General features: G+C 35.9%; 3 protein-coding genes across 6 annotated transcripts in view; all 3 read right to left on the reverse strand.

Annotated features, from left to right (window-relative positions):
• Window positions 1-2329: 2329 nt before the first annotated feature.
• LOC113495187 (aspartate--tRNA ligase, mitochondrial) lies at window positions 2330-4447 on the reverse strand. The gene has a single exon (XM_026873796.1). It carries the CDS (start codon window positions 4252-4254, stop codon window positions 2362-2364), a length of 1893 nt encoding a protein of 630 aa, XP_026729597.1. The 5' UTR covers window positions 4255-4447; the 3' UTR covers window positions 2330-2361.
• A 1274-nt stretch (window positions 4448-5721) lies between these two features.
• Window positions 5722-8291, reverse strand: LOC113494959 (probable RNA-binding protein 46). 2 transcript variants are annotated; one of them, XM_026873504.1, is made up of 4 exons: window positions 7391-8291; window positions 6515-7002; window positions 6139-6346; window positions 5722-5927 (listed from the first exon to the last, which is right to left on the reverse strand). In XM_026873504.1, exons 1-4 carry the CDS (start codon window positions 8048-8050, stop codon window positions 5733-5735), a joined length of 1551 nt encoding a protein of 516 aa, XP_026729305.1. In that variant the 5' UTR covers window positions 8051-8291; the 3' UTR covers window positions 5722-5732. The 2 variants fall into 2 exon arrangements, with proteins under 2 accessions (XP_026729305.1, XP_026729304.1); XM_026873503.1 differs by having other exon boundaries at window positions 6515-7008.
• Window positions 8292-9148: 857 nt separating this feature from the next.
• LOC113495115 (vesicular glutamate transporter 1) overlaps window positions 9149-23260 on the reverse strand; it is a 39015-nt gene continuing 24903 nt past the window's right edge. For 2 of the 3 annotated variants that reach the window (XM_026873711.1, XM_026873710.1), the window contains exons 2-11: window positions 18611-18791; window positions 16717-16835; window positions 16029-16143; window positions 15563-15737; window positions 14889-14989; window positions 14174-14330; window positions 13606-13778; window positions 13271-13374; window positions 12730-12850; window positions 9149-11971 (exon numbers count right to left, since the gene is read on the reverse strand). In XM_026873711.1, coding sequence (XP_026729512.1) covers window positions 11765-11971; window positions 12730-12850; window positions 13271-13374; window positions 13606-13778; window positions 14174-14330; window positions 14889-14989; window positions 15563-15737; window positions 16029-16143; window positions 16717-16835; window positions 18611-18791 — 1453 coding nt within the window. In that variant the 3' untranslated portion in view covers window positions 9149-11764. Of the gene's footprint in view, window positions 11972-12729; window positions 12851-13270; window positions 13375-13605; window positions 13779-14173; window positions 14331-14888; window positions 14990-15562; window positions 15738-16028; window positions 16144-16716; window positions 16836-18610; window positions 18792-21860; window positions 21961-23260 lie in introns of those variants that run through there. The other variant, XM_026873712.1, reaches the window with a different exon arrangement.

A 23260-nucleotide genomic window follows, 5' to 3' on the forward strand; every position in this document is an offset into this window, starting at 1 on the left:
AACAGGCGAACATTTAACACAGCCAACTAGTAGCCGCACATAATATATGTTACCCTTCCTTTATTCAGAGGGATAATCAAAGCCAGTGTGTTCCAAGGTGCCAGATACCTCCATACATAATTTTATTAAAATCCAGTCTTTAAAGCATGAAGAGGTTCCTAGATACCTTACAAGCATACGGACATAATCTACCTAAAAACGCGCACAAAAAAATATGTTAAATATTGTAAAAAAATAAGTCTAGTGTAATCTGCTATCGGTAATGTCTCATGACTTTGTCACATTCATATTCAATTCGGTAAAATGTCCCTAATGTGGACACACCTTAACCAGCTCTCTACACAACTGTCCTCAAAACGCAAGAAACTTGAGATCCCTAATTTGTAATAGAATACAAATACCACCACTGGTACCAACGTTTATATATGTATTAAGGTAAATTGAGTTGTTGCGTCGTCAAACGCTTCAGAGTGGTCAAGAATACAGCATGTTCAAGTTGTTTATCGTGTTGCTTTCCTGTCTTGTAGTGGTGTGTCTCTGCGGGCTAACACATAACCGACGCAAGTATTTTATTAATTTAAAAGGAGATTTTTTGCCGTAACACATATGTGAAATGCAACTATGTGAAAAAGTACAAAATAATTTAACCTACCATTTATAACTACAATTTATTAATCTGAAATCTCAACAGAATTATCTGAACGTCTTAAGGTTCACTCATATACTTAATTACGCACCTGAATAGAATTTTTTGGCGAAAGGAAATTCTCTCAGATTGCGATCCCGTATCCGTGAACTTTTGTTACGAAAGGAAATTTCTATAACATGATAGAAAACCTGCATAATGTGATGCATTTTTTTAAAACAAACTAAATTAATAAGCAGTATGCAATGATTGAGCCCCTTCTGAACTTCGGTAAAAAGATAAGCATATTTTTGCAAAGCGTGATAAATATAACTTAATTTTATTTTAAATAATAGGTAAAACGAAACAAAGATCAAGTATATACATAGATACGAAAGTAAAATTCTATAGCTTACCTTTTCTTTGTGCGATTGGTAGCTCTGAGTGACATGGCGACGGTTACGAGCGGCGCCAATTTTTGAATTAAACTATTTCACAAATATCTTTGCATGTATCAAGTCCAGTTTTCACCAATCGACATTTATTCAATAGCTTTAAGACTACACTAAGATTACTTTTAATAAGCCACTTTTAAGTTTAAACGTGAAACGTTTGAGAACTTAAAGATAACGTCGACACTGCAACCACGCCGCGCACAGCACACGGTCTGACTGTAAAAAGAAAAGCACCAAGGAGGTAATAGCAGGGTAGTTCATGAAAAGTCTTTGATTTAACCATAGGCTACCATTTATCCCTAGTGCGGAGAAAAATAGCTTATAAAGAACGATTTTTGCAGTAGAAAGAGAAGAAAGACGTCTTTAGAATTTATGCCATTTTTCTTCACCTCGCAAGAAAAGGCTTTGTTTAACCAACAACCTATGGTGAACCAACTTTGAATGCAGGATATTGATGTTTTCTAAAATTACCTAACCATTTCTTGCAGATGCTTCTACTATTTGCAGCGGGAAAAATGAAATGTATACTGACACCAGGAGATCTTGTCCACCAGAAACTTGTGCGTCCATAGTAGCCAGATTCAAATGTGACAACAATGACATCTGTACACCAGGATGCATGTGTAAACCTGGATATTTGAGGCAGAAAGTGGGTACAGAATGTGTACCGCTATGCAAATGTCCAGAACTGATGAATTCTCCGCTCTGTTATTGGAGATTCCATTTGTAATTGATTAATGTTTGTCATAGATAAGAAAGTCTGTACCTAGTATGTTTTAATAACCCAAATAAAATATTATCTTGTTTAACATTATAATCACGATTGGGGTTGAAGTGAGTGTGACGACAACTTATTTATAAAATAAATATTATTGTAATACTTTGCACATTCTACTACTACTTTAAGAACGGCGTATCCCAGTACCAATCCTTTTGCAGAATACCATGTATGACCTGTATTTTTGAATTGTTCTTAAAAGAGAAATGTTTAAATTGTTGCCATTGAAATAAGATACTTTTTCAGAAAGGATGAGGAAAACTCAAGTTTTACACAAATTAGTTCATTGCACCTTTAAATGTTACCTAAGTTAGTACTTTATTAGGTACCTACTTATGAATGGACGAAAACCGTAAACAAATTGAAACTTGCAATAGAGTGAAAAATATAATTTAAAAAAGTGTGGTTTGATAACAAAGATAACTAGACAATAAAATAAAAACAATTTGGCAGGGAAACAAAAAGAGAAAATTAAATAGTAACACTTATTTATTAGACATAATTTACTTAACAGTTGAAATATGATAATACTTTTTATCTTCTTCACTTATACTATTAGGGGCACCAGACAATGGATCTCTTCCGTCATGCGACTTAGGGAATGCTATCACATCCCTTATGGATTCAGCATTACAGGCCAACGAAACTAATCTGTCTAAGCCCAATGCAATCCCTCCGTGCGGCGGACACCCACATTTCAATGCATTTAAAAAGTGTGCTAGTGTTCCCGGATCAATATTAAGAATATTTAACAATTTCTCTTGTAGACTAGAGTTGTGTACTCTTACAGACCCTCCACCCACTTCATTACCATTCATAACTAAGTCATAAGCTAATGACCTCACTTTTAAAGGCTCACTGTCAATTAAATGCATGTCATCTGGATGTGGTGCTGTGAAAGGATGATGGCAAGTCTCTAGCCCATTCTCCCCTTTTAAAAATAATGGGAACTCAACAACCCAGAGAGGTTCAATATTTTCTTTGACTTCTAACATATTATTAGATTTCAGTAGGGATGCTAGCATTTGTCTTATTTCTCCTAAACATAAAGCAGAATTTTCATTATCTCCTAATGCTACAATTACCGCATTGGAGTCACCAATTTTGTTCAGAATATTCTTACAGAGATCCTCACCCAGCTGTTTTGATAAATTCTCATTAAGTATAATTTTGCATGGATACTTTTTGGCACACTGTCTTATTTGCTCCTTATATTTGGTAGATAACTTCCCAATTTCCTTTGTATATGGCAATGCATATGCTCCAAAGTCATTATCATTCAATTTATCTGAAAATATGCTTTTAATGTTTACAAATTTCAAATCATAAGTTAAATCAGGTTTATCAGTGCCATATGTACTTAAAGCTTCTTTATAAGTCATTCTCCTGAAGGGTGGTTTTGGAAGAGACTTTACAAATGATTCATAGAGTAATTCTTCAATCATAGTTAGGATGCCATCTACATTAGTAAATGATAGTTCTATATCTAACTGTGTGAACTCCGGTTGTCTGTCTGGTCTAGTTGTCTCATCTCTATAACATCTTGCCACCTGGAAGTACCGGTCAACACCTCCAGACATCAGCATCTGCTTGAACTGTTGTGGACTCTGCACTAATGAGTAGAAGAGTCCTTGATGATGTGTGGGCACTACAAACTCTCTTGCACCACCAGGAGTCCGACAGAACAGTGTAGGAGTCTCAACTTCCACAAACCCATGCTTTTCAATAAGGAACCTTCGCATATTATGAATCATGTGTGAACGGACTCTTAGATTCTTCTGCATTTCAGGAAACCTTAAATCTACATATCTGTGTTGTAACCTTAACTGTTCTTTAGGCTTTTGATAATCTCTTAAATTAAAAGGTAAGCTTTCCACAGAGTTCAATACCTCTAAGCTGTCAATAGTGACTTCCACTTCACCTGTCAACATTTTTCGGTTGATCATATCTTTCGGTCTCAAAGTTACACTTCCTTGAATTTTCACAACTGTTTCCAAAGGGATATTAGATAAGTTAATGTTGTCGTTGTTGACCACGCATTGGATAAGTCCGTAAGCGTCTCTGAGAAGCAGAAACTTCGATAACCTGGAGAACTGAACCCAACCACACAGAGTTACCTTCTTGCCTACATGTTCTGGCCTCAATTCACCACATGTATGTGTTCTATATGTGTAATTGTTACAATTTTCTTCATCAAACACATCTTTTAGTCTAGTATCATGTAACTTCTTCGACAACAAACACGGATTATAGGTTATGTTTTTGTATTTTGTGATAGGTCGTGTAACACTCGATATTGCTCTTTTCTGTGGTATTCGATGGTCGGTTATACAGCATGTAGATATCGGACATATCTTAATACACTGTTTGTATAACATTAAGTTTCTGGACATCATGTTTATAACAAGAAAGTTACTTTATACAAACACTCTGTTTCAAGAATGCGATTAATGTTCAATGGTATAAACCTCTTGGCTTAATTAAAATTTGAAAAACATCATTTAAAAATTGCACACATTCACTTTATATTTACTATACTTAATATAATAGTTTAGACGTATAGCCTGTTTACTTTTTAGCATGGAAAGCCAGAGTCGATCATATGTTTGCGACAACTAATGACAGTGTCATTGTGACATAAGCAAACTGAGTAAAATGTCTTTTGAGCACAGGCGTTAATTACCCTCGCCCTCGACGTCTAAACTTCGTCTAAAATTCTAGTGATGTGATCGCACTAGCCACGAACAGTAGTAAACATCAGCAGTAACGCGACTGTTGATTTGACAATTTAAAATTCTAAATTTAAGGCTTATCACAGCCTTTCCGTATCTAACGAAAGGAAAATGTAGTGTAGTATACTGTAGTTTCATACAGTACAGGAAATATTATGTCGATGGCAGTTTCGTAGTCGTGGTCAGCAGCCCATATGTAATGTACCCCTGCGCGACGACCCTATTTTTTTTTACTTAAATGCACTGGTGAAGGAGTTTGCGTGTGGTAGGTAAATTTTGAAATTATTATAAAAGGTCCCAGTTCATTAGAGCAAACTGGCACCCAGCCCGCACCACCTCGTCGATTGGCGGACGCTACGTTATCACCAATAATGCGGCCCACTCGGGACTTAAATAGACAAGCATGCGAGCAACGTTTTGTCACCTAGTGGTCCAAGCACCAGCGATGGCTTACGATTGAGGCGTTTATAGGTACACTAACCGCACTTGCGAAAAAAGTAACAATGCGGAATAGCAAAATCGCAGAGGAATATTAACAAAATAATTATAAAATTAGAAGGAATTTTAGGGTCATAAATCATAAGAAAGCATTGCTGAATATCAACTTTTATTAGTACAATAATACATAGTCTAAAAAGAAAGAACAAATTAAATCTAGTCCAAGCAGTGCATTCTCTCTAAATATATTAGCATATAAGTACAAGGAAGCACCAAGTAGGCTGCTTTACATTCGTAAATATGCCTAATGCAACTCTGACATAGATGGCAATATAAGATTTTAACTAAAGAACAATAAAAATTAAATTAAATTTAAAAATAGACCTTATTACAATCAGAGATGCGAGAATCTTTCGTCAAGAGCAAACTACGAGAGCGCGTCCGATATTTAAGGTCAAAATATAAACTAAACATCTGTCAAAGAAAAGAACTTAGAAAATTGAACAAAAAGTCGCTTAAACTAAAAACTTTTTCGCCAACCGTCTCGAAACAAAATCCAACAACACAATTATCAAATTGCATACGAATTTTGTACTCACACTAACAAAGCAAATGTTACAATAGAATTTCAGCTGTATTTACTCACTAAATACAGCTTAAAATTCTGTGACACATTCCAGGATTTTCTAATAATAATAATTTAATCAAACATTATGCCAAAGGGGCATGGGGAGTGGAAGTACTTGTGGCCGCGGCGGGTATAATGCTGTGGTTGGTGGGTTCATGTAGTCATAGGGAATGTTAACACAGCTTGGCATTGGAGACATGATTGTTGGGTACACAGGCTGCAGAGGTGGCGGCGGCGGCATCGATTGCTGGATGAAGTCTGCTTTCAGCAACTTTAAACAAATGAAAATTAATATTACAAAATATTCCTAAAGAGCTAATCAAAAGGGGAACAATAGCACTAGCTTTAAGTACAAATAAAAATCAGTTTCATAAGATTGTCATAGTTTGGACTGGAAATAACTTAATTTTGATTGCCTTTTCGAAAATGACTCATCTACCAGTATTCAAATTCAACATTATGACAATAAAAAAATAAATTACCTTTATTACTTGCAGTGCACTTTCAGCAGCTTCAACTTGAGCTTGCTGCACAGTAGGGCAGGGCCTTGTAACCAGGGGACCTATGTGTTTGGGCACACTCAGCAGAGGCACCCCCACATGAGGCAGTTCTACCCTTCCTATCCACATTTCAGAGTTGCTGGGGTCACTGTACTTCTGGTAGCTATAGATGGGCGGCGCCCACATGTATCTGAAACAATTTTCAATAGTTAATTTACAAAGGGTGCATACATAAAAATATAAGAAATCATTTAATACAAAAATAGTTTACATGGTTGCAAGCACATTTAAAAAAAAATAATTTAATAATGACTTATGAATACAAATAAAAAAAAGTAAAATTTGAAATACTACATACCTTTTGCACATTGAATCAAGCTTAGCTGGAGCCAATGGTGTCTGTTCTTTAGCACAGTATGGGTAGCCCGAGGAGTTCCTCTCTGGAGACCCACAGGATGATTCACCTGCATATGCCGACCCTATACCTTCATCTTCTTTTGGAGAAGCACTAAACTTCTTTTTGTCAAACTGCTGCTTGTACAGCATGAGTGTTTGAGCCAGGTTGAAACTGTTATTGAACTTTGCATTGCCTCTGTTCATTTTCTGAATCTGGTATATTTCACGAATGACCGGCTTGGACCACCTGATCTCCACCACACTACCATCAATTTCAGCATTCTGTAACTTCTTCATAGCCAGTTCTGCATGCTCACGATGGTAGAAATGAACAAAGGCATAGTCATAAATCTTCTTAACCCGCTCAACTTTATTGTTGATGGCCATTTCAAATACAGCCTGTATGGTCTCTGGTGTAGTGCTGATTTGAAAGTTTCGTACATAGAGCACCTTTACCTGCAAAGGAGGAGCAGGTATATTCGATTTATAATGTTTAGAACAGATCAAATAAATTTAAACAATACAATTACAAACAGAAACAAGACACTATGGCTGGGGCAATAAGCACTTGTGCTTCATGTCTAATAAATATTTACACTGCAAAGAGCTTACTACAGCTTATGTTTGTCTATACAATGTGCAATGGCGTCAAGAATTCGCTTAAGTATAATTTAAATTTATTGAAATCAAATTCGCACAGTAGGGTAGGGTAGGAGCAATAATTTTAGTTTAGGAATTCGCTTAATTAGAACGTTAATTAAATACTTATAAAAAGGACATTGATATTACGTAGTTAAATAAAATAATCCCGCATAGCAACACAATAGAATTTGCTCACCTTTTGCATCTGCTCGTCGTCAATGTCGGGTTCAGGCTCGGCCCAGTCCACCATCACTTCTTGGTCCCAGATTTTTACGCAGCCAGGAACCAGCGCTCGCCGCGCCATAGCCGCTGCGCGATGCGAGGTGAACTCTACGAACGCGAACCCGCGGTTCAACCTCTTGTCGTAACAGTTCTTGTAAAGAATTAGATCCACAATCCCAGCCACGCGCTTGGAAAGCTCCCCGAGAACTTCCTCTTTAGTCTTCGTCTTCGGAATGTTGCCGACAAATAGGCGACAGTTGTCCACAGACTTAACGACGCCGATGTGACGCCGCGGGCGTATCTCGTAGCCGTTCAGCTCCTTTACCGCTCTACAGGCATCGCCTTTCGTCATGTACGTCACGAAAGCGTAGCCACGATTGGAACCGGAGAAGTCCATCATCAGTCGCATTTCGTATATTTTGCCTATTTTCGAGAATATGGGGACGAGCTCATCTTCAAAGATTTCTCGAGGAAGCTTACCGATGAAGACTTCGCAGCCTTTGGGCGGTGGAGGGCCGCTCCAGTCCTGCGGCGGCCCGAACTTCCTCTGGCCGTTGTGCTGCACCAGCGGGTAGCCCGTCTCCTGCATCAAGTCGAGGAGTTTCCGCGTCATACACTTGCCTGGCTCACCCATTTCGTCGATAATTATTATGAACAATCAACAAATAATCAACTTCTCGCGATGCGATCACTTAATCAAATGGTCAACGAAAAAGCGGCAAATCAAAGTGTCGGCTCCCTTTATACTTTTGCCGACAAAAGTAGCGCGGCGGTTGTGACGTAGATAGAGATTTGAACGTGCCGCCGATTTTGCGAACATTTTCGATCTAAATATTCAAAAACACACGAAGGTAAATTGAAAGTTTGGTACGTGCTTTATTTCCTACATTTGTAATTTTTAATTGTAGTTATGTTATTATTTTATACGCATTTTTTATTAAGAAGTAATAAATTGAATAACAATAGTCGGTTTTTCAAAAAGATATAGTTAGGTATACAACTTCGTATTCAAGTTTGCTTCAATACTTTTAATCGATTGAATTAAAATAAATGAAATTAAGGTTTTTAACTGAGAAAACAAACAAAACTTATCTAAATACTTAATATTTTACTTAAGATAACTACTACGTCATTTTTATAATGGCTAATGTTGAAGTTGGGAGCTAATTTGATTATTGTTGCTTTTATTTTATTCCCAAATAAAAATCTTTATAAGTTCGTTAAACTAAACTTTGTTGTTTAATATTATTTTGTAGAAATATTCTCCTTTTAACAACTAAGTATTTATAATACCAGAGAAGGTAACGCTTCATTGGATGTAAATTTCATTAAGATTTTTAAATAAAATTTGAATGAATTTATAACTTTTGAAGAAGTATTCCAGAAGGAATTCATAAATAATACTCTGCTACATTTTATACGTCGCTTCGTAGTATCAAAATACATCTTAAAATAAATAAAACTACGATTACGAAACTTTCTGTTTCAATTAATTAATAACAGATGGCGCTGTCTCGAGTAATTCCTAAGTGAAACTAACCATTTTTTGAGTAAACAATAACAGCTTCTGTATTTTATTTGCTACGTAGTTATAAAAAGCAGTTTCCTGTCTAATGTTTTTCTTTTTGGAGTTAGATTCTTTTTATATGTCTCAGGAGATGGTTCGTCATAGCAGCTTCAGTGTTTCGGTAATAAAAGGAAATATAATAAACAATAAGGAAAATAAAATGAAAAGATTCTATAATATTTAATAATCTCACACAGCATACAGTACAAAATATATTCATAATCATAACACAGCATTCAAAGCAATACATACGAAACAATGATCTGCGTACTTAAGTCTAACACTAAATACTGTAGTCGTTCTATAATAAGGATATAACTTTATAGTCATGTGATGATCAATTGTCAACTATAAGCGCATTAACTAAAGTTGGAACTTGTTTAGCAAGCAGCATTTGTGTTTCGGTTTGCACTTTAAAATTAATTATTTTCGCTTGCTATCGTCAATGCGCAGAAGAGGTGAGACATGCTAATGACCAAAATGATTTATTTAATGCATGAGGTCTCTTCAACTTTAATGATAGTCGAGTCTAATACCAAATTCTAAAGGAATGCGGCCATAGCGCCATCTATTGAGTACAATCCTTAACTACTCAAGAAAGTCACATAATTACACTTAGTCCATATAGAAATCTGATCAAATCATGAGCGAAAATTATCAGAAAAAATCTTCTTACTAATAAACTGTTACTAAGCATACATAAGACACAGCTTTAGGGTAACTAACTATCACAAAACATAATATATTATACTTCATTTGTTTATGTACTAAAAACGGTGAACAATCTTATATTACAGATACCAAATCTTTGTGTGTTTCTTTAATGACTTTACTTAGATATAAAATAGAGACTAATTAATTACATTTATATATTTTATTTGGTGATGATTATTGCCGTCTAATTTTTGATTTTAATCGCCCTTTAAAAATAAGTTTTTAGACAAAGACGCTAAGATTGATTAGTTTTTTTAACTACCAAAACATATGAAGCATATAAGCAAAACTTTTTGAAGTAAACTATATTCAGTGCAACACAACAATTATACCGATATATATATTGTATTCCTAAAACTGTTTCAAATCAATACTTATCTTTACTTTGACAATATTTACTTGTTGTGGTGTGTTGTGTGGGGATAAACAATTAATAGAATGAATATTGTTTGAAATATCAACAGTTGCTATTTATCTCATCAGAATGTACAGGACACGGTCTTTTTAGAGATCTATAGATAGGACTACTTGTTCCTTTTCGTATTCTGGGTTGAGTCCTATGTCTTCTATACTTAAGGTTGTTATTTTTTGCTGAATCCATTGTACAGTGATATCAAACGGTTTTTAACGTTTTTAACAATTAACAGTTTAGCAAACGACAAATAATACAAAATATACATTCATTTAAGTATGCGAGGTATAAATAATATTTAATATACATTACTATTTTAAAAAGACACAATATTCAACATTAATAAGAAATTATTAAAATATTTGTGGACGGACAAACATATTAAAGCTTAATTCTAATAAAAATGGCGTCGTTTGTATATAGTCTATTTGCTATAAATTTTAGATACAGATATGGATCATGCATTGCAATATTGAGACATTAAGTAATTGTACAATACATGGCATACAGTCTGTAAGGACAGACGGACGGACAAAGGAGCATCAGTAATAGAGTCTGTACTGTAATACTAAAACAGACCAAAATCGGAAAAAGAAAATTCAATAAATCTATAAAAGCTGTTTGTTTTTTTCTTACAGGGGCCTATTCCTACCTAGTTGAGACTTGTAAGTATGGCAGCAATCCGTTACACAACATGGATTTGGCATGGCATACTTCTGAAAAAACTCTACTTGTGCTTTGAATTTACATGTACAAAAGGATGTAGGAAAGATCGGACCTGCTCATCTACCTTAAAAGGTAGTTGTAGCCAGTTCTATAAAGACATTTTCATAATCCGGATTCACTTAATTCAATAATGGTGACTATTCCCACATGATCCAGATATTAGTTATAGCAAATAGAAAATAAACAATTTATATTGAGTCTCTTATGTCATAAAGGCAAGTGTAAATATGGGTACAATAAACCTTATCTTAAGCTAGTGTCGAGTAAGCCCTTGCCAGGCATTATTACACCGTAAGAGATCGACACAAGGTACAGTTTGCCAAATAAACAGTAATATCAGATCAAAAGAAATTTATAACATTAGCCAAAGTACAGCAACACACGTTTGATAAAATTAAATCTACTTGCATGTCAATACAAGAAATTTTACTTACAAACCTTCTACCTCTATTATATCTTCTTAACGTTTACTATTGAAATCTTTTTTTTTCAAGCTTACTTTGTGCGTATATTGTTTGACCATTCTTTACAGTACAAATTCTATTACAGTGACTTATTTTAATTGTATGTTTTGTGTATGTGAGCGATGTCTCTCAATTTGAAACTTATATTACTAATCCTCAGATTTTAAAAGGCTGATCAATACAGAAGTTTGACACTAATTTGCAAATAAACATTTGACTTTCACAGGTTACCTAACAAAGGAGAACTAAGAGAATTACTAAATCTTTGACTGGCTGTTATCGTTTGCAAGCGAGACAGTCTCAATATATATAGTGTCGTCCTGTTTTCTTAATGGTATTCTTGAAATACGTAGTTTTTTAAATTGTTGTGCTCATTAGTACTTATTTCCAAAATAATGAATTAACCAGCCTTCCAATAAAAGGGGCATATAATATAACCTTAACTACCTAAGCTACATATCACATTCACATCTCTGAGTTCTGGTCCAGGGCCTTGTTGTCGTATCCCCTGGCGGTGGTGACGGAGGCCCCGTCCGTGTCGAAGCTGGCGTCGGAGTCCAGCTCCAGCACCCAGGGCTGCAGCTCGGCCGAGCTCCAGGCGCCGTACACGGCCGCGCCCAGCAGGTAGATGCCGCTCGACAGGAAGAACACGTAGCGCCACTGCTCCGCCGACTGGGAATGTTGGAACAATCGATTACATTTCAATGATCTTTATTGTATACCTGAGAATGACTGGATATAAAAAGAAAAAATCTCATTAGTCCCTCATTTAGATAATTGAAAAGTATGAAACACGTATTTTTTCCTTTTTCAGAAAAACTAAAATTGACAAAGAATAACTGCTTTAAAGTTTAGAAGAGGGGGCTTGTGACGTAACGATATGGTAAAATGTATACTCAATCGTGACGTCATGCGTAAGGTTCATTCACTGTAATTTGGTTATATATCTACCACGCTACGAAATCGAGTGGAGTCTAAAAGACTAATCTGAATTTTAAAATACCTTACTTATATCTTCTAACCACGAGGACGACATAATAACATACAGTGTATGGATACCAAGGCGGTATTATCGCGATATTTTCCAGATAAGCAATATTGAATGTTAAGGTTCCAGTAAATTGCTTAAATACAGTTGTAGGTTAAACTGGGAGGCCTGACACAATATGATCTGCTGAAGTGTTGTTTTCTGACTTTTAAATAACTTAACTATTAAATGGTGCTTTAAGGTCACCTTCTGAAGATAAATAAAACTGACTTATTCAGTTCAAGCTACTTTTGCAGTTCACAGGCATTTTTATGAGAACTTAATTTGTAAGTTTGTGAAAAACCTGCTTCATAAGTACTCAACTCCTTAAAGGGGAAAACAATTTCCTTAATAAAAATTAAAAATCTGAGTACGTAGTTTATTCTTTTGTTCAGGCATTTACCTTGTCAGTAACAATGGACCCGGCTAGCGGCGGGCTGATGATGCCGGGCAGCGTGGCGATGGTGTTGGACAGCCCCATCAACACGCTCGCATGGGGCGGAGCTATGTCCAGGTGGTTCACACTGAGGACGATACAAAGTTATATTAGTCGTACTCAACAACTTTCTCACAACGCCATCTAGTCTCGAACCGATCAAACTAACCGATTTGGATGATTTTTAGTCGGACCATTTTTATAATCATACAACGGTTAGTTTGAAAACCTCACTAAGTGCGGTAGATGGCGCTCCAGACAGTGGTAAACATAACATTAATTATTCTAAGGTGGGAAAAAGGTTTCAAATACATGTATATATAACTACTACTTATTACACTTGAAAGAAAGCGATTACTGTCATTTTAAAACAAAATTTAAGCAAACATTTTAAATCTCTTTTTATTTTATATAGGTAAGTGCCTACTGAAACATCTATTTTATTACATCACATCTTCAAAAATATTTCCCCGTTGGTTTTCTAATTTTCTTTGAGTCTTATATTTACCTGAATCCAGACCAAGCAAAGCCACCGAGGCCAACAGCAATAGTCAGGTACACTATACACCAGGTTACCGTGGATGCATACGCCGCTGCCACCATAAATATTGTCTGGAAATTAACAGACAAAAGTAATGAGAATCAATAATCTTGTCAACAAACCGGAATTAATATAAAGTAAAGGAAAGTTAGGTTTTTACCCAGCAACATTACCCTAATCCTTTAAAATAATAACAAATTAATTACGACTATAGTATAACTAGATCAGCTTGAACTAGAGACGGGAAGACAAAATTTACGTTACTATTTTTCGCAATACGCAACAGATCTCGTTAACTGTACCTGTGATAGAAAAGCTCCGCAGTTGAACAGCTTTCTGATATTAGTTCTGGACATGACGCCGCGTCTTAGCAGCCAGTCAGCGATGTGGCCGGCTACCTGCAGGACTATCGCCATTGCAAGGTAGGGGACGGCCGCCAGGAACCCGGTCTGTGATGTCTTGAACTTAAATACGTCTGGAAATATGAGGAGTTGGTTAAGTGAGCTGTTGAATAGCTTTAAGTGAAATGGCTGTTGATTAAGAACGAGTAATAAAGAATTGGTGCGTTGCTAATAACAGGCGGTGCGTTTGATTGCGACGCATTGATGAATTCGATGAGTTGCTTATGTCTGTTTTTGGGGTTAAAACTTAATTCAAAATGTTTTTATCGGGGCAGAAGTTATGCACCAAGAAATACAAAGAGATACTTTTGCTGATAGTACTATGACTTTATGACCACTTTAATTTTTTTGTGGTCAAGATATAGGTCGACTTCAGTATTACGTTCGGTTATTCAATAATCAACGTGCAATTCCTTCTAAGATCTTTTCAAAGTTTCAGCATACTTATTACAACAGTAAATTCACTTACCTTGCATAAAAGTAGGCAAGAAAGTGAGTAGTGTATAGAATCCCCAGTTCTCACTAAAGTGTGCCATCACGATGGCCCAGACGGGAGCAGACTTCAGCATCTTAGACCAAGGGTGGCGGATCTTGGAGCCTTCCACTGCTTGCGTGCCGCGGGAATCCTGGAATGGAGGGAAGTAGATATGATATGAGGAAACTGCCATATATGTTGGAGCTGATGAACGCTTCTATGGACTTCTACAGGTGTCATTTGGGCAAGTTCTTTTCTGCTATACAAAGTATTGATCAATTACTGAATTGATAGATTCAATTAGATGGATAGGTATTGTGTTGATGTAGTGCTAATTTGACTGACGTCCTGCCGGTTCAGTCGGTTCTCCCGAAAGGGAAGGACATGGGTGGGTTTTTAGTCAGTAAAAGTCTGACACTCCTTTCTGTTGAACCCAAAGCGGAAGGAGGCATTTGATGATTTCCTATAAGAAAAAAAGGTTGACTGATGTGGTGTAAAGCTGCGTACATAGTGTTTTGTTTATGTATCATCTGCATAGAAGCAAGAGACCCTGGATCTTGAAGAGCAAAATTTTGCAGGCCTAGTAAGCAGAAAAAAGACTTTTTTACGGGTCTGACAAGCAGATAACTTTTTAACATTGGAATATCTAAGTATCACATGTACAGTAAGATTATTCTAAATTGAAAGCTTGAAGTGTATTCAAATGTACCTGAATGTACTTGAGTTCAGCTGGTGTTATATGAGGATCCTTCTCAGGGGATTCCTTCACGACCAGCCACCATATTGTAGTCCACACGAGTCCCATTATACCTGTAATCATTCAAGTGTTTATGTTATCTTCTCTTGTTTAAAGGTTTACTTAGTTACTCCCCTGGCTCAGTGACCCAAAATGTGTCTTGGACTCTGATACGAGAGAGCGCCTCTTTAGGTAAGTTTTGTATTAAATATATTTGGCGTCGTTGCTGCTGGACACTCTATTGTCGAACCGTGTTATAGCTATAGTCGTGCTCATGTGGTGACATATCCTATTTTTTTAACGACTCCCACAGTAACGAATTCAATCCTTGTTTCGCGGGAATTTTCACAAACATACAAATCACAGGCACAAAGACACCCAGTCCAGTCTTAATTATTTAGTCCAAATGTCATCACGTTATTTTGTTATCGTCATCACTTAATTTTAATGGGACTAGCCCGCCATACATGCCCGTCATTGCAACTCCTGTAAGATAGGATCTACAATGAAACCAAAGAAAACCACCGAACACTTAAGTTCGGTGTGTCCCAGGGGGAACAATTAACTGCCTTGGATCCAATTAGCCATCACTTCTCATGGTATATCAAAGTCCTTACTACCTGTCTACTACTTCTCCCAATACTTACCGAACACATAAAAGATCCCGGGCCAGCCGGTGTACTGCGTGAGTAGTGAGCACACGGGCATGGAGACCACAGTGCCGGCGTAGCTGCCGCTGAAGGCGAACGTGGCCAGCCGCGCGCGCTCCGAGGCAGGCGCCCAGCGAGACCATACTGCGTGGATGCAGGGGTATGTTACACCCTGGAGATTGGTTGGAAGTTATCTTTAAATATTGGCTTGAAAAGATAATATTATTCAAGAAATTAGAGATGAAAAAAGTTATTTAGTCCTAGGAAAAATAGTATTTTTGATATAATACAGTAAACTATTTTTTTATTGAAAATTGTTTGTTAAAATCGGAGTTTGATGGGAATCTATAATGTTCTCAAGGGTTTCAAACAATTTAGAATAAAATATGCAAAAAAAGTTAGGCTGAAACACAGCTGTGAGACAGTACCCGTGACTACTTGCACATGTCTTAATGGGTCTTACCTCAAACAAACCCTCGACGACTCTGACAGCTATCAACAGGGCTGTGCTGGTATGGGCCAAAGGTGGCGTGAATAACGTCAGCAGTGATGTTGCTCCGATACCTATCGCGAACACCCTGAAAAATTATAAATAAGATATTAGAAAAAACAGACAGAAGAGAGCATTGTCCTTTGGTCTGGTAGTCAGTAGTCCTGACTCCTATAACGGAGAGGATTTGATTCCCACCCAGGACAAATCTATGTGTGATGAGCCCGATAATTGGTTCCGTCCGGATTTAATTTATCTATATTATGAATGAATTAAAAAATGTTTACATAAGCTTTGCTTAGTATGAGACTAGATAGCGATGCGTAAAATGCGTGGAATATAAATAAAACTTGTTTACCTGTTAAAACATTAAATGTTTCCCAATGCGAACTAATTTCAGTTACTACACTAATAGACTCAACTTGAGTAGATTTCTAGACATTAAGTATATATGGCATTTTTTCATTGTTTCACTGTTGTGTGAATACAGAAAGCTAATTATTTCCAAAATGGACTGCGACGAAGAGACTGAATAATCACCTCTTTACTCTTAAATTAGCCTATAAACTGTCTGTACAACGTTCAAAGTCAAGATATTGATACAAGGTAATCAATACGACCATCCAAAAATTTATGTATTGTTCTATAAAACGGAACGAACCTGTTACCTCCTATTTTAGCCGCGAGCCAGCCGCCTGGGAGCTGCGTCACGAGGTAGCCGTAGAAGAACGAGCTCAGCACCAGGCCTTTGGTTTGAGAACTCCAGTCGAACTCTGGGATCTGGGAGAAAATAAAAAAAGAACGTTTAGTAAAAAATGTATTGTGTATTGTAATGTTGTAGGAAGGTTAATATCAAGTTTAATGAAGTTTCCTTACAGGGCAGGAATAGTGGTTAATTTGAAGTGCTCTTATTTAAATACTAGCTTTTCTAGTCCTTAAAAACTATCTTATGTTGTTTCCCAAGGTCAACTCTATATCTGTACCAAATTTCATTAAAATCAGTTCAGTGGTTTAGATGTTAAAGCGTAACAGACAGACAGAGTTACTTTCGCATTTATAATATAAGTAGGGAAGTAGGGACCTCTGATATCGTATTGTAAATTGAGAGCATCTTTAGAATCCTAAAGCAGAGTTCACAAATATTTTTTCTGGGGGATATGTACATAAATACATTCATTTTTATTTAGAGATACATTTGGGGATACGCGAAGATTACTGTTCAATTTCTGACGAAACCTTCTTAAAAAAACTAGAAAAGAGGTTGAATATCGTAAGCTCATAACCTTTTTAAGGACCTAGTTTTTTGTAGCAACAATACAATAGTTCGGAATTTCTGAACACCAATCAAGATGACATATTAAGAAGATTTATGTGAAAATGTGTTATATGAAAGTGCTTTCGATATTGTGGTAGCAATGAATAATAAATCTGGGTTATCAAGAGATACGAATATAACAAAATGGGTGAATAAATCCGATATGGATTTGTCGCTTATGGCAACTTTTGGCAAAAATCCAGCAATTAATTTGATACTATAAAGAAGGGATATTGTATATTTGTTTATTGTGCAATCAAATATAATATGTGTAGTTACTTCACACATTAGGGAAGTAAACCGATATAAGGAATAATTATGGGTAATAGATAAGGAAAAGAGAAGTTATAAATTCTAAGAATTGATCGACTTGCAAAGAGAAATTGTACTACACCGCTATTCTACTATAAAACTGCACGAACTGTTTATTTGGTAATGATTGACAGTCCTAAAAATAGATTTTCAAATTCGGGATGTGTGATGATGAAACCATCTTGAAATAGTCTTTCAGGTTCTGTACCCAACAGGCACAGGAACAAACAGCCTAGGCTGAATGTCCGTTTGTGCGTCCATCTGACAACAGGGTGAATATTGTGAATACAGCTAGACAGTTTAGTTTATCACAGTTAATTTATTATGTTACAGCTACAACAAAAAAAAAAATTGGAAGTTCTTTTCTACTCGCACTTCACCGTTTTCAAATCTTGCCTTTTCATACAAAATCTTACGTGGCAAATACTGTACCAGATTTTAATGTTATAAAAACGGCAAAATCGTTGGTCACGGACTGTTAAGGAAAGTGCAGTATCATTATGGTCTACGTAACTACATAGGTAGCTGGTGTAGTTATATCGCTGGCGTCATCAAGTCTGCACGGAGCATTGGGATACAATGTCAGTCACGTTTCAGAGATTCTGTTGTCACGTTAAGATAGATAACCGTCAGATGACTCTTATAGATTAATTGTTGAAATGTTTTAAGAAAAAAAAGGGCGGCGTGGTGCATAAATAAAAGAAAAGTTATTTTGGATGTTTAAATACAAATTACGAATTTAAACTTAATTCTTGTGTCGTGGGAAGTTTCACTAACATTTGAGGCATATGCTAAGGTAGTCAGATAGTAAAATCGAGCTGGCATTAAATATTGGAATCTGAATCAAAGCTCAAATGGCCCTTATACGGAAAGAGGCCTGTGTCTACCAGTGTGATATTTAAAGGCTAGTTATTAAACATCTACTCACATATACCACAGTCCCATTATCCAAGGTCGTGGCCACTGGTTCAGTCATGGCCACCACAGCGACGGACAGGTTGACCCGTAGCGCGTACACGTTGAAGAACCCGAAGAACGCCAGCAGAGCCACCACCAGCCGTCTCCGCCGCCAGAAGCACCATGTCATCTGATAGTCTTTCGTTTGTTCCCTGGAAAGAAGATAGGTCACTTTTAGTATGAAAGGCATTATAATAGGTTGAGAGGATTACATGATCATTGTGGATATTTCATAGAAACAAAGCTGACTTGTTTCTGTAGATTCATTAAATCATTCGATTTGGATCGTGAACCGATTAAATAAATTAATGCTACACTAGAACTATTATTAATGTTTTCAGACTAGAACAAAATGTACAGTTTTTTGTCTTCTATTTTCTTACGCTTGGAAAAAGGACTATTTTTACACTCTGTGGAGGTAAATACTATAAGGCAATTATTGGAACCTTTGTAGTACGAAAAAAATCGATTTTGAAACTATTGAACCCCTTTTTTTTCATTATTCATAAGCACATTCGTGGACACCATCCATACCATAAATGAAGCTTTTTTGTAAATATTATATGTCTTAAATGCTGTAGATATCAAAAAGGATGTAAAATTGATGCTATCCTTTTACGAAAAAAACGAGACCTGTCAAATCGCCAATATCAATTTAAAAAATACTCACATTTGCATGTGGATTTCAAACGAAGTATAATGCATTCCTAATTTTAATTTACATCTATAATTTTAATTTACCAAAGAGTGTACATCTAATTTAATGAAACAAAAAAGAAAATGGGTTCGCATTAATTTCACGGCAATTAACACTGGTATGTAATTAAATTGAGTTTGGCTGTGTGAGATTTATAACTTTTTATTTAAAATGTGCTGCGGCACGCAAACACTCAGTAAAGTTTACTTTTGTTCTAAAAATATACATTTTGTATGCTCGCTTTACAATTATTGACATAACCACAAAAATAACCCGATCTTTGTAATGTTTTTATTGTTAACCTATAAAAAATTGGTCTCGAAATATATTAGTCGAATTTTGATTTCACACGATTGTGGTAATATAATATTTCGGTATTTATAATAGTTAACTAAATGTCCGTATATGTTCCTACTTGTTTTAAACCATGATAACATTATAATGTTCAAATAACTCGGTATAACTTTCTATGCATTTTCCGTCAACCATCACAAAGTTATTCAGGCCGCGGTAACAACTAACGAGCGCGAGTTTAGTGTTATTTCGCAACGAACCGTTGTAGAACAGGAAAAACTGTGCCTACAACGCAGATATTATGTTAGGCATAAACCACGGAACAGGCGAGTTGAGGGAAGGGTACCGATCACACAGCCGTAGTACATAGATCTTTGTTGTAATTAGCAGATGATGTACGACGATCTCTTACATTGCAGTTATGAAGCGGGACAATAGACAATATTTTTACCTTTGTAATTGTATATTATAAACGTGAAATTTTATTGGAATATGATTTGAATGGACGAATGATTGTTACTCTTTCACGCACCACTGAACTGATTTAGACGAAACTTGGGACACAGATAGTTTATAACCTGGATAGTTTACATCCCGTGGAATCATTTTCGATTTTTAGTAGTTGGTATCTTGAGGCGAGTATCGAGTATACAAATAACATGTATGAATAAAAATACATTTAATCCAATGTACATTTGACAAGCACACAGACAGAACCGAGCATCTGCAAATTTTAAGTATTTGACTGATTTAAATGCTAAGAGGATCAGACATGATTAAGGAGAAGTTGCTCGTCGTCTTCTAAAGTGACTATAGCACTTAGCCAGTGTGTCACTTCCACCTGCTCTATATTCCATTCTTATTGTAACCAACGATGGTTACTTGACGGTAAACATCATTGTTATGTAAAGACCGATCGATGTGCACTTGTTTATGTTTGTTCTAGTTCAACTCCAAACATTTGTATTGATGTTTGATGTCTATAGGTAAACAGTTTAAATAAATTACGAATATTATATTAAACAAAAGAGATTAGTTTAATTTTTTCATTAATGGCGGAAAAACTAAACTAAACTAGCGGAAAAACAAACGTTGTAAATGCCATATTAATTATTTCTAGAAAATTACTGGTGTAAAAAAAATACGTACCAACAAATAAAAGTTATCACTTAGGGTTATGAAAATTACAAAGTACCCGATTCTCAAACAATTACTTAATGTGAAAATATTCTAAACATAAAAATCGATCGAGCCGTTTCGGAGGAGCATGGTAAGTAACATTCTAATATGGGATTTTTACATTATAATAGTCATATGAAGTAAAAGCATTAACTCGGGCGGGCTAAACCTATAGGATCTTAACGCTTACCGCGCGGGCTGCTTCCATGAGGCCCAGAACAGAGAATCGTGGAAGGATTTCTGGGAGGCCTCAGCAGTGGGACACAGTGGGCTAGATTAAAAAAAAACACATTCGTCTACTTTCTCCTCCATTACGTTTTCTTCTCTCTTACCTTTGCTGTCCCGACAGGGTCCACAATTGTAACTCCCTATCTTACAAGACCTTTATAAATTGTGGAGAGCATTCTATATGCTCTCCACAATTTATCCACAAGTTTACCTGTTAAAAATACCCCATAAATAAGTAACGAACCGTCACACAATAAGTATAGTGAATGTTGTTTTGAATTTATAATCTTTATACTAATTGTTAAGTTTATACTATATAAGTACTTACATTGTTTAAAGTGATTATCTACCTTTATTTATAGTAAACACTAAGTGACCAGGTAATGGCCAGATGTATAAAAATAGTTCTAGTATTTTCTACCCCTATGATTAGTTTGCATAATCTAAACTAATATATAAAGCTGAAGATTTTGATGTTTGTTTGAACGCGCTAATCACAGGAACTACTGGTTCAAATTAAAAAAATCTTTTGTGTTGAATAGACCATTCATCGAGGAAGGTTTTAGGCTTTATATCATCACGCTGCCACTAATAGGAGCGAAGATACAATGGAAAATGTGGAAAAACCAGGGCAGGTATAAATCGTACGTATAATTTTATATTATCTCGAATAACATTACATAAACAATTAGGAGCAAAGAGACCTCGAAATAACCTCTCTAGGTATCAAACAGCACAACGATACGATTTTCCCTATTTATACAATTACTATGTAAGCCTATTAACATGTTTTGAAGGCAATATAATAATGTTAAGGACTTACTGCTCATCTTCGTAATACACGATATCTAAAGAATTCACCATTTTCTTAAGCATTATCAAAAACACTAGGTTGAAATCACACACAGAAAAAATACTCCGCTCAATTTCAATAGTTTCTTTTACAAATATTCAGTAACTATTTTCCGTCTACACTAAGACCCCATAAGGCCGCGACTAACTTATATTAGTAACCGCCAAAGCGTTACCTATACGTCTATATGTGGTAGCTATATTCGTAAGCTGTGGGAAAATTACGAAATTCATTAAAATAATTCGTTGGCTTTTAAGCTCTGAAATGTTTTTAATGGTCATAGACGTCATACTCGGTGGATATTTGATTATTAATGGTGTTGTGACTCTATAACTTATAGAGTTATAGCTTTTAATGGCGAGGTTATAGGCAATCTCCAATTGTAATACCTTATTAGGTGAAGTGCTGTAAATAATGGCAAATGAACGATGTTAAAGTACCTTGAATGCATTCCTAAGAGCAAAGAACAATAGGGATGATGATTTTTTTTTCTTTCAATATTTATAATGCACTAGCTTTTCGCCCGCGGCTTCGCCCGCGCTGAGGTCGGTTATATCGCGTATCCAAGAGAACTCTTCAAAAGTCCGGGATAAAAACTATCCATGTTCTTTCTCAAGGTCAACTCTATCTCTGTACTAAATTTCATTAAAATCAGAGGGGTTTAGATGTGAAAGCGTAACAGACAGACAGAGTTACTTTCGCATTTATAATATTAGTAGGGATGTAGGTAGGTTTATTCAACGATAGTAAGGGATTTTTAGTCATCTGAAATGGTTGATTTTCCGCGAATTCACATGGAGTTTGCTAATTACAGCGACGACTTTGACTTCACTATCGCCGTTCATTAGGTACTACACTAATATAATAACGATCTCTTAGCAGAGGTATGTTATTTTCAATCTACCAATAATTTACGTATTGTTTAAAATAGAGTAGATACGTATTCTGGTTATAACAATCCATTATCTGTAGACGACAATGACCATTGTCTATCAACTGTACTATTTGTTCTTAAAGTAGGACTATCGCTTTTGTCGAAGCGAGACGGAGGATACAAAGCTTGTAGCAGTGTCTTGCTTACATGATGGAATATTTTTTGCGAGTTTATTTTTAAAGATACTGTCTGAGGCCAGAAGACATTCATTCAGTAATACAGAACCATTAACAATCCTATATCCATAACCAAGTACATGTAACGGTTTTATTAGAATTTCATTGAAACCACTTAAATGTTATCAGCACGATAAACTTAACTGAATCGAGGGTATGACGTCACAACATACGTCATAAGGCTTTTCCGGGCCATAATCATAAGCGTGGGCTCATATTAGAAAAGTGATTCGCTATAGCGAATATTGGTACGCATACAG

Source organism: Trichoplusia ni, chromosome 6 (genome assembly GCF_003590095.1).
Source record: "Trichoplusia ni isolate ovarian cell line Hi5 chromosome 6, tn1, whole genome shotgun sequence".
NCBI classification, from domain to species: Eukaryota; Metazoa; Arthropoda; class Insecta; order Lepidoptera; family Noctuidae; genus Trichoplusia; species Trichoplusia ni.